The following is a 12,737-nucleotide window of genomic DNA, read 5'->3' on the forward strand; positions in this document are numbered from 1 at the left end:
TTTGCAGTTGTATCTTCCTTTCTTGTATTCACAATTAAATAATATCAGGGACAAGTTGAAAAATACATGCTTCTCCCCTATCTCCCCCCTATCCCCCCACTCCCATTCACAATTTCATACAAAGATTTGTCAAAAAGATATTTCAGGATCTGAATGGTCTTGAATCTCACCAATAGTCTTGGAACCTGACTTTAACAATGATCACACAAACCATTACATAAAATTTAATGGAAAGCATTTGAAACCATCCTGCATTTTTCAGATCTGATCAGAGATTTTCACAGTAACTACTCTTTCATAAACTTGTTTTTATTAATACCTGTACATTTTAAATATATCTAATTTTGGCTCATAATAAGTAAAAAAAATTTTAAAATGAACAAAACATGAACAAAAACATCACACTTTACATCAACTAAAAAAATTTAGGATTATTTTGAGCTGTTGACCCTTTTTTATTGCTGAAACTGATGAATGAAGAATTATTAGCTGTATTGCCTCTTTGTTTGTTGATGTCTGTTTCATCACTTTCTTTATATTTAAGACAGTTGTAAAAGAAACAAATCAAACCAACCCAAATCAGAAATGTTACAAAAAACCCCAAACAAAACAAAACAAAACAAAACAACAAAAAATTCAGCTTTTTTGCCAAATTTCAGATTCTAGTTTGCAATTGTTCTGGCTTTTAACTAAAAGAAAACCAGTATTTATTTGTATGGTGTCCTGGATATCAGAAGTGTCTGAATAGAAATCCAATGATAGTAAAAGGTAAAGAAAATAACTGAAAACAGTTTGTGTTTCTAATCATCTTAAATTCTCCTAAAAGAGTAGGGTAGATATACTCTTTTAAATGCTATTTATGCCGATTAAAAAAAGAAAAATACAGTGTAAGAGACAAATAAAGGTCCTGATTTTTAAGGGTGTAAGTTATAGCATGGAATGGATATGTGAAATGGCAATTTTGATTTGTGAAAAACAGGTCAACAAATTATTCTTAATCCTCTTAATGCCTACATATATATATTAAGTGTAATGTGAGAGTATTTGGAACTTCCTCACTCCCAAATGGGAATATAGCTAGGTATACTTCCAAAGTGTACTCCAAAGACTATACAGGTATATCATCACATAAAACAAAACAAGGCACAGAGCAGAAAAAGTGTAGAGTCATGCAAAATTCTACTTTTACTAATGAGAAGAAAATTTCTGATACAGAATGTGAGCACATTTCAAACATAATTTAATTACACATTGACATTTTATGAAATCTACAATAGTTAAAAGGGGGAAAATGGTGTTACAATATAAAACCACAGCAAAAAGGACGTGTAAATATAAGTTTATACTGGCTATAAAAGGCAGGAGGGAAGCAGGATAAGAGTTTCAGAAAAAAACACTCCTTTAAGAACAGTGCTGGGTATAGTTATTTGGAATGTCATTGGTTAAAAGAAATTGCATAAATCAGACTTCATTCTTCTTATAGGAGGGATGAAAAAGGATTGAGCACATGAAAGTACACTGCCCTGAACTTGTGTTCTCAGCAGGGTACCACTCTGTAAGCCTTACTTTCAATAAGATTTATCTTATCTTTTTTTTTTTTTTTAAGTTCTATATAGAATTCTAATAATCTTCCATTTGTCAAATGGATTTTAAAAAAAGGAAATAGGTAAAATAAGAAGCTAGGAAAGGTTGTATCTCTTTTCTCTACTTTGAAGTAAAAAGACAATATACTTCAAATGTCCATTTTATTTATTTCCAGTTTTTAAAGATTAATCATATCCTGGAAAATATGAAAATTGGGGGCCAAAGAAATGCCTATGTCCATATTATTTAATGGCCATATCAGGAAGCCCCAATTGCTCATGAATTGGAATAGCTTTAGGAATGGTAAAGAAATCCCATATTTAAAGAATCATTACAAACCCAGCTCATCCCAGAATAGACCAATCATATCATACTATGAGAACGTGGCCTATTGTTGGTATCTTACAAAAACTGAATATTGAGGTGGAACAGGGGAATTCAAAACCTTCTAAACCTTGGAGAAAACCATAGTGATGATTCTTTCGCATCCTCCTCTGACAATTTAAGAAATAACCAAAAACTCTATTAATGTGGAACAGAGATATACATACTTTAATTTTTTTGCCCTTCTGTGCCTCAGTAGTAGTGGAGAGTTATTCTTTCTTTCTTCAAATGCATACTTAAAAATAAAACATTTTTAATAAAATAATGATACAAATACACATGAAAATAGTGTATACACCTGATGGTTGTAAAGAAAGCCTTTACTTCTTACTTATACAAAATAAATATTTCACAAACCATCTTACTACTATGGCTTCTGGGATGTATTCATTAGATGGTGATAATGTGTCATCTTTGTTAACACCTATCTTGTATGCCCCTTACATGATATTAAGAACATATATTCCCACTTTAGCCATTTGACATAGATGAGCATTGTTATTTCCTAGTAATTTCTGATGTTTGAAATGGTGCAAAAGAATAATAAAGCACATTTACTCATGGATAAACTTCTAGGACCATATTCTAGTGGAATGGATCTTCTGGTTATAAGGATTTTAAAAAGAAAGAGGGATGGAGTGGGAGGATTCATATGCATGTGTGTTTTTTTAAGGATCTAGATTAGATTTTAAAGGAGGAGATATTTATGGTAGGAGAAGTTAATTAATGAAGAAATTTGGCGTTAAATTTTGATCTTTCATAAGGTAAATAGTTAGAGAGGCAGGGTAGTATAATGGATAGAAAATGGCCCTGGAACCAGGAAGATATGGTTTTGAGTTTCATATCTGATACATAATGTCTGGGTAATCCTGAACAAGTACCTTAATTTCTCAGTGCCCCAGGCAGCTCTTTAAGACTATAAATTGCAGAGAAAGTATCCATCTACAGTGGTAAAGGGCAATCTTATAAAAATACCAATACAATGTCAGGGAGAGTAAAATATTTCAAAGGGAATTGAATTTCTCTTGGGGAGGATCACAAAAATGATTGGAGGTCATATAGCTGAATCAGTAGCTTAAAATAATATCTCTAGTGCTTGTAAATAAATTCTATGTGAACATATGGAGAAGAATGTCTAAATGTGTCTATGCACCAGGTATATTTAGCCCCATATGACTGGTTTAAGTTTTGGCAATATCCTTAAAGGATTTATAGGCATTGTGAAAAGGTCTTTGAAATAAAAAAGACCATTAAAAAGATTCTTCTAATTAAGCATTTCTTCATTGTCAGTGTAGGTCTTTCTCCTGGAATTACCTTTTCTAAACAAACTGGATATTTTCCTATACAAAAAAAGATTCCAAATAACATTTTCTTTAAAACACACACACACACACACACACACACTCACACACATACACACAGTAAGAAGAAAAACCTATCAGTCTTCAGAAACATGAATTCTGGTGCCTCATAATTCTCCTTGCCCAGATGATTTGGAAAAGGTAACTTGGACTCTATCCTAATCTTTTCAATATGGTTTTACTCCTGTTTTCTTTAAGATGGTCAAATCTCTTCTCATGTATAGACTATTCATGGAAAGTCATAGAACCCACCTGACATGAGAATCTGAGACTTAGAAGGGTTGTAAGTAGAAAGGTTGGATCTTTCCCCCTCCCCCATCTCTTGGCCTGTTTTTGTATTGGTTCTCTATGAAATTAGCCTTTGGGGGAAAGGATACTTGCAAGAAGCAAAAGATGAAGGAAGGAAGTCTGATCTAGCAGCCTATAAAGCTTCTAGTTACATTAACTAATAATTTTTATCCTCTAAAATTCAACTTCGCAACTAACAGTAAAAATCTCATTTCTTTCTTAAAAAAAAAAAGAAAAAAAAAAGAGTTGCAATTGTACAACCATCCAATACATGCTGCAGGGAAAAAAAAAATGGGCATTGGCTTCCTTTTTTTCTGATGCCTTTTTTGTTAGTTTGTTTTATTTTTTATGTGTGGATGTTCATGCAACTCTAGGCATAAACCACTCAAGGTTACATTAGCAGAGAAAGGAGTTTTAACTCATGTGGAAACGATGCTCCCCTCGTGTTATATGAGAAGAGAATTCATACCTGTCCTGACTGTGATAGCCACACATGTTGCATTCAAAAGGATCACGGAAACCATGGCAACCCATGTGGATGGTATACATCACATGGTCCAAAAAGAGGACCCTGCAGTGTTCACATTTATAAACCTTCATTGGCTCCCCATTGTTGCTGATGACTTTGAAAGCGTCTTGGGAATTGTCAGTTGCTGCCCTCAGGACATCATAGGGCCGATGCTCTTCCTTTATGGACAGACCATTTCTGGCATGTTGGTTTATATGGTTTGTCAGGTATATGAGACCACTCCGTTCCTCATTATTACTCTCTGTGTCTGTGGAGTCTTGGCAACTGTTGCTTGGGGAAGCATCTCTTTCAGAGGAGATGGATTTAGCCTTAGAGAGCAGCAAGAGATTTTCCACGGCGCTGTCCTGGGCTGTGTGATTAGGGCGTGGGTGGCCATCGACATGGGGCTTGTGAAGCTGGTACATTGAACTGATGACTGGTACCACCTCGGAGCCTGGAGGTGTCTGTACCAGTGGACGCAATGATTCGGCCCCAAGGTAGCTAATGGCATTGTTGATGGCCTGATCCATGACATGGGTCTGCATCATTTCATTCTCCTTCTCATAATTGGTGCTGGCATCATATGGGAGATCTGACAAGCATTTATCACCTGGTGATTAAAATAGGCAATGGTCAGTTGAGATCTGAATTTCTCAAGCATTTATTTATTTCTTACTGAGAACCAAGATTAGCCAGTTAACAAATGTTTACCATTATGTACATGTCAGGCACATTGGTCATATGAAATGATACAAAGTAATTTTAATTGTTTAATTAAATAATCATTGATTAATGATACAATTAAATAATTTTGGTATATTGAAAAATATTCTAGGGAAATAATGAAAAAAAAGGCAGGCATACAAATGATTTTGAATGTAGCATCATAAAAACTATTAAATGAGATAAATGACACAATTAAATGATACAAAGATTTTTGCAAACTTCAAAGAACAATAAAATTTTAGCATCACATAGGATAGCCAGACCCAAATACAGTCAGATTTAGGTTCAAGTCCTGTCTCTGACACATACTGGCTGTGCAAAGCTGGACAAATCCCTTTAGCTTTCAGTGCTGTAGGTAGGTCTCAAAAATGCTTCCATAGGTCGAATTGAGTCTCCTTACCCAGGAGTTCTTTATACTAATGAAATCACAGATCTAATTCCTATCCATCATAATCATCATCATATTCTGTATATCAATTGAAGGGATTAGCTGAAGATTTATTCTATCAGTTAAGGACATTACACTGAATTTCAATGATGATTGTCTCTTCACATTCCTGGACAAAGAATACATCTGTGATACTCCCCTGGAAAAATGAACAAATTTTGCTTTTGAGATGTTAATATAATATTTGACAGTGCAGTGATGGGTTGAGTATGACCTTGAGAATGAAGAATGTCTTTTGTGGTTATAACACTGACTTAATGAATGGCTGAGTGCCACTCACTATGTTTTTTTTAGCTTCCTCATCCTAACAGAGGAATGACAGTGACTCACTTCAGAGCATTGTGTCATGACTTAAATCATGTGTGATAGTCGAGAGCTTTAAAGACAATTACTATCATAATTACAACAAGGATGGTGGCCTTTAATTAGGATTGCTTTTTTCTCCTATCTAATTCTCTTCCCTCTCCCACCTTTTAGCCAACTAGATTTTTCATCTCCTTTCAGAGAGATTATGATTATAATAATAATAACAAAAATCCTCTGTTAAATGTCTTCTATTGATAAGGTGTTCCATTAGGCAACATGGTCCAATGGTAAGGGAACTAGCTTTGAAGTCGGAGCCTGAGTTCAAATCCTGACTTTGCTACTTACTAACTCTATATAATCTTGGGAAAGTCACATATAACTTTTCTCAATTTCTGTTTCCTCTGTAAAGTGGAGAGAGTTGGTCCTGAAGTCCCCTCAAGCTAAAATTTATGATCTTATTTATCCACAGGTATTGAAACTACAAAGGGGAAAAACTCTCCAGTTTGTTAACTTAAGGAATTTCTAAACTTTTCTGAAAAGAGAGGTATGGCTTCTTGAAAATTAAGGATAATGCAAAATTAATTTCCATGAAATAGAAGTATAATAGTGGAATATAAATTCTTGAGATTAAGGACTATTGTGTGTTTATCTGAATATTTCTAATGCCTAGCTGAGTGCCTGATAAATAGCATATGCTGATTGATATATGGAATACTATAAGAAAATTAGTTGAGAGAGAGACAGAAAGACAAAGATGGAGAGACAGAGATACAGAGAGAGAGCAAGAGAGAGAACAAGAGATAAAGAGAATGAAAGAGAGAGAGAGAGAAAGAGAGAGAGAGAGAGAGAGAATGAGAGAGCGTGAGAGAAAGAGAGAGAGAGAATGAGTGTGACATTGAGAAAGAGAGAGACAGCAGACAGACAGAGACAGAGAAAATGAGAGATTACTTTCATTGAGGGGGGTCTGGGAAAGCAAAGCCTAAGAATTGAGCCTCAATAGAATGTAACTACTTACGACAACATTCTATCCCCATTAATAAATGTAACACACATAGTAAGTGCTTTAATAAATGTTTGTTGAATTCAGTAACAGTGGAGAACAGAGAACCATTTAATAAATATGAAGATGAAGTTTGAAACAAAACCAACGGACTTAAAGGGAGGGAGAAAGGACAATAGTTTGAAAGAATAGGAAGAGATATGTCCAAGAAATATTATTTGTTTAGTCCTAATTTTATTTTTACAAGCTCATTTTCTAATTCTTTAGATGAAAGAACTGATTTCCTTTATTATTATATTATTATATATGTCATGGATATAACATGGGGTAAGAGCAAATGCTGGCTAAGGCTTACAATATGGAAGTGGTACAGTCATTATTTTACTCCAGTTTTAAAAGCTAACTATTTATTTGTTTTAAATGAAGTGTTATGTCTTCAATAAAACTATTAGTTTTTATTAATAAATAAAAAATGTTTGAATTTCTACAAATATAATTTAATATTGCTTCTCTTACATTTCATAAGGGCCTCGATGCTTTCTTATATGATAATGATATCTGCCATTGCTGTATTAATTTTTAAGTGAAGACATATATACACACACATGTTCACAAAAAAAATATATGTATATATATATATGATATAGGTATATATGTAAATATAGAGAACCTGCTTCATGAATTTGCTAATTGGACTTCTCTGTTGTGGTCATTAGCCATTGGGAACAAGTATACTCTCTCTCAAACTATAATGTCCTATAAAGACTGCCATATTCCATCCTCCTTTCTTATCTGTAATTGCATATTCAGCCTTCAGTTGCATTCATTTTAATCCAATTGTAGTCATTAACGTGGGATAATGGGGTTCATTTAGCAGTTACTTGCTTTATGATTATGCACCCTTATCTACTGAACCAAAGATCTTTACAATCTAACAGGGAGAAAAGTTTCAATAAGTCATCATTCTTACAGATAAAGTTAATCAAGTCTAAAGACTTATATAAACTATTTAATGGACAGATATTCATCTTACAAACAGAGAAAAAGGGTGATGCTTAAGCTTAAAGTAAACACTGAATGGTATTTCTTAATCTATACAGAGAGTAGTCACTATTTTCTCAGGTTTTCTAAATCATAATGGTAAGGTTCACATATTTTACCAACCTTTGTCATAAATGAATGCATTTTAACTCAGAACTAGGAGCTCAGAATTCAAAATTCTTAGAACAAGGTAAGTAATGGGTGAAAGTTACGAGGAAAAGTTTTTGCTCAATGGAAAGAAAAATTTCTAATAACCTATCCAAAGGCCTGCCTTGGAAAGAGATGGCTTTTCTGTCATTGAAAGGAAATGCTTACTCCACTGACTTCTTTTTTTATTTATTCTCATGATCATTGCTTTTTTAAAAATTCCTGCAAATTTCCTGGAGTGTGAGTGTATGTGTGGATTGTGTGTGTGTGTGTGTGTGTGTGTGTGTGTGTGTGTATGTGTGTGTGTGTGTGTATGTGTGTACACGTACACACACACACACACATATATTTTGGGGGGAGAGCAATAATGGGTTCAAATCTATAGCAATATTTCAAGCATAAATTTATCAGGGAAGGCTGTAGTTAAAACTGCTTTGGGTGTGAAGATGGAAAGAACAATGAGCATATCTGATGCCAGCTTATGTAACAAAATTTAAATATACATTTTATTGAAATACATACTGACTTTAATTTCTTAAAAGTAGTTGGATTTCAGTTTCAGATTCTCAAATTGAAAAAGTAAAAACATTTATTTTCAACTGGGTTTCTGAATGTTATTTTGGAGAGTGCTAGACTCATAACCCAAAGAGAGAACATTGAGTCTCAAGTTCATTATTTGTTGGCCTTATTAATACTGGCCACAATATCATGTGTCAAGTGGAATGAGATCACTTTTAGTATCTACTTTAATGGCTAAGGGTCAAATGATAAAATAAGTGTAACTGTAAAATTCTGTATAAATATGGGTTATGATTATTTTTATTCCATTCACAAAAGCCAGCACTAGTCATTTACATGATCCTCAGTGCTTGCTCAAAATATAGCAATAAACTTAAGGGGCCAGTTCTGTTTAGACAATTCAGTTAAGTTGGAATAATTCAATAGAAGCCACAACAGTTGGAAAGTACATAAAATCAATACAAAACAGATAATTTTTTAAAGCTGTCCATCTGTCAATAAACATTTATTAAGCACCAACTAATGTTCACAACTTAATTTACAAAGGGATAGAAATGGTCCTCTTACCTTTTTTTTTTTTTTAAATAAAAAAAATAAATAACAACTTGCTTCCTTCCTTTACCCCCTAGCATAAAGCAACTTTGAAAGCATCCATTAGCATGTTTGGTTTTTAAGAGACAGCAAACGTTGAACTCTTACCCACAAATTTCTGAGGCATAGAGCTCTTACGTTTGGCGACGTTACTTGCTAGTCTATCCAGCACGAGGGATCTCTCGGATCCGATCTTGCACAAATCTTCGGCCATTTCACTATGGTTGGTTTCTTCTTTAATGACTAAAGCCAAGGGAAATCAGAATGGTCAGCAACACAGATATCAATAAGCTTAAGGGGCCTGTTCTGTTTAGATAATTCAGCCAAGTTGGAATAACTCAATAGAAATCCCTACCTGGCTTTCATTAGTCTTAATGGTAGTGGCCAACTTTGAGAAACCTATTTCATTTTTATTTGGCAAAGTCCAATTAACTTTTCATAGGGCTCTTATATTAGATCCTCACAACAATCCCGTAATTTAGATAGGACAGGGACTATAATTTATATGGAACAGAGGGAAGTGCTCAGGCTCAGAGATTTAACATATCCGGTATTATCCAATGTGCTACTCACATAGATCTCCTGAATCCCAGGTAAATGCATTTCTTACTAACCTTCACTGCCTCCCATGTGCTAATTTTACTTTCTAGTGTAAATAGAAATCCAAGTATATGTTGTTTCTTTGCAAATGAAACATCAAATGTTCCTGTGTTTCAATTGCAAAAGGTTCAGGGTAATGCCCAGAAAGCTCTCTTGAGCCTTGCTTAGTAGGACTAAAAGGAACTCCGCAATCATCAGAAAATCTTAATAATGAGTACAGTGGCTTAGTGATGGCCTTTTAGTAAATGAAAGAAATAGCTAGTCCTTTCTAATTTTTCAGAGTATTGCCATGAAAGCTGAATTCAATTTTAATTAAGCAATGGGTTATTATTTACTTAATATTGACCTCTTCCTGTTTATAGAAATTTATAGTTTTCTTCCAGTATTCAAAAAATAGAAAAGAGGTGATTGCTCATTTGTGAACAGTAAAAAGAAGGATTTAAAAGTAGAGTACTTTTACCTAGGGTCCACAGCTATATGTGGATAGATTTCAGGGATCTGTGAATTTGGCTGGGAAAAAAGTACATCCTTATTTCATTTTAATTGATTTTCTTTGTAATTCTACGCATTTTATTTTATGCATTCGATAATGATGATGATGATAATGATAGGTAGATAATTAGACAACATTTACATAGTGTAAATATTACCTCATTTTATCCTCACAACAACCATAAGAAGTAAAGTGCTATTATTATGCTCATTTTACAGCTGAGGAAACTGAGATAACTAGAGGTCAGAGTCACAAAGATAGTAAGTGTGTGAGGCTGAATTTAAACTCGGGTCTTCCTGATTGTAGTACAGTGCCACTTAGCTCTCTTTAAACAATAATATTTAAGTGCAGAGCAGGGGTCTATAGGTTTTACCAGACTGCCAAAGAAGTTTGTGACATAAAAAAAATTTAAAATTTCTGGTTTAAAGTGTGTTTACAAAGTATTTCCAATAAAAACAATAATCTTATAAATTGACTCACTAAAGGCCATTATCCAATACTGAAGAAAATGAAGAAATGTGGTCTAGTTATCATTTGCTTTGCACTATATCCCCCAAACTATTGCTGTTCTTCCATAAATCTTCAAGTGCTTATGTGATTTAATTGAATACATTATAAGAAATTACGTAAACATATAAAAACATAATATAATTACATTAAAACATATAATCATAGAGTGCTAAGATGTCTTGGAGATGATATACTGCATTTTAAACGTGGGGGAAACAATCATTATAGTTTAGGGAAAGGAGTTCTTAGATTTGGAGTCCAAAGGACTTAATGGATTCAAATTCTGGACATTTTACTTTTATTAGTAACTGACTAGGGGAAAGAGGAAATTCTTTGCCTATCCAGACTTAATCAGTGAATGGGTGTTGCCTCGATCAAACTGAGACCTAGTTAAGACATTAGCTTAAAAAGATCAAGGTTTCCCATTTCATTCAGGGCCATCTTCAGTCATTCTATATCTTGCCATTGGACCCAAATGTCTTTGGAGGGGAAAGGAAAGCAGGTAACCTTGCACAGCCCTCCCTCCCTTAAATCTAATTTACTTGCATATCATGGCATCTCCTCCTTGTTGTCATGGTATTCTTTGAGAACAAAGGACAAATAACAACAAGTAACCAGATGACTGAGCCATGAGACTTTTCCTCACCCCAACCTTACTCCCCAGTTGTTAATACATCTCCTCCTCAAATAACTCTGTATTAATTTTGTACATAGTTTGCACATAATTATGTGAAAACATGTTTTCTTTTACCTAAGAATGGAAACCCATTGAAGAAATGGACTTTCACTTTGGCTTTAATATCCCCAATATTTAGCATTAGTGCCTGGCACATAATAAGTGCTTAATTAATGCTTGTTTGATTGATTGACTTAATCTCTCTGGTTAAGAGGATTGACTTAGATGAAACTTAAGGATCCCTTCAAACTCTAGATGCTATGATCAAATCATCAAATACAGGTCAAACTAATCTTAAGTCTATTTCTATAGTTACTAACTAGCATATCAGAGGAATATTAGCAAAGCATTTGACAATGTCTTGTGATTTCCTTGTGGACAAGTTGGACAGATGTAGGGGAGATTACAGAATAATGATGATTTGGAGAGGATGTTCATGGGAAATTGGATCTGTGCCGGTTAACATTTTTATCAACAATTGACAGGAAGGGATAAGGATCCTGCTTATCAAGTTTGCAGATTACACAAAGTTGGGAGGGAGCAGCTAGTAGAATGATGGGTAATGTAAGAAGATGGAATTAATAGGGGTTCAAAAATCAAAATAAACTGCATTAAATAAAGGTTGGAGGAGGAGTGTTTCGATCAGTGGTTTTCAAGCATTTTAAGTATCAGGATGCACTTTTAAAAGTTACTGAAGACCCCTCCCAAAGAATTTTGGTTTATATAGATATCTATAAACACCACATTAAAAATTAAAACAGTATTATTGTAAACATAATTTTGACCTCATGGATATCCTAAAAGTGGTCCCTAAACCACACTTTGACACTGGTGGCTTAGATAATATTTTGTCTATAAGAGATCTGAGTTTTTTAGGTTATCTACAAGCTCAATATCAGTTGAGTGTGATGTGGTAATTAAAAAAAAGTGAATACCACCTTAGGTTGCATCACAGCATCATATATAAGAGAGTGAGACAAGATAGAAGGCATTAAGAGAGAAAGATGATTGTAAAGCATGTTTACAAGCATCAGTTGAAGGAACTCAGGGAGTTTACACAGATTATAAGACTCAGGAAGAACATGATTATTTTCCCCCAAGTATTTGAAGAAGTAGAAGAGGAATTAAGACTTCTTCTGGCTTGTCTCCAAACAAAAGAATTAAGATCAATGGGTGAAAGATATCTTAGAAATTAGGACTGGCCAAAAGTAGAAGAGTAGGCCTTGTGAGCCAACCAATTAGGGAGGTATTAAGCAATGCCTTTCTAAGTGGAGGCAGAATGTTGGAGGCTCTGATGTCCTCTCAAGTCTGTAATTCTTTAAGTGACTTCGCAAGACCAAATGCTAGTCAGTGATTTAAGCTACTGTCACCATAATTATGCTGATATTGACACAGTTCAAAATTCCTCTTGAAAGATCACTTTTACTTAAATCCATTGAACTCAATTTTCTTGGTTCCATGAATAAATTCTATATCTTCCACTGGACCCACGTGCACAGCCCTCCCTGTCATGCTATTATAACAACTAGTATTTATAGAATGTTTTAAAGTTTGC

General features: G+C 34.1%; 1 protein-coding gene across 13 annotated transcripts in view; it reads right to left on the reverse strand.

Moving 5' to 3' along the window:
* Positions 1-1,162: 1,162 nt before the first annotated feature.
* The window catches only part of IKZF1 (IKAROS family zinc finger 1), a 132,597-nt gene continuing 121,022 nt past the window's right edge, over positions 1,163-12,737 (reverse strand). For 7 of the 13 annotated variants that reach the window (XM_051984253.1, XM_051984230.1, XM_051984270.1 and 4 more), the window contains 2 exons: positions 9,012-9,146; positions 1,163-4,735 (listed from right to left, as the gene is read on the reverse strand). In XM_051984253.1, the coding sequence (XP_051840213.1) occupies positions 4,032-4,735; positions 9,012-9,146 (839 nt within the window). In that variant the 3' untranslated portion in view covers positions 1,163-4,031. The remainder of the gene's footprint in view (positions 4,736-9,011; positions 9,147-12,737) is intronic. The other 6 variants (XM_051984239.1, XM_051984320.1, XM_051984304.1 and 3 more) reach the window with 2 other exon arrangements.

Source organism: Antechinus flavipes, chromosome 1 (assembly GCF_016432865.1).
Source record: "Antechinus flavipes isolate AdamAnt ecotype Samford, QLD, Australia chromosome 1, AdamAnt_v2, whole genome shotgun sequence".
Taxonomy (NCBI): domain Eukaryota; kingdom Metazoa; phylum Chordata; class Mammalia; order Dasyuromorphia; family Dasyuridae; genus Antechinus; species Antechinus flavipes.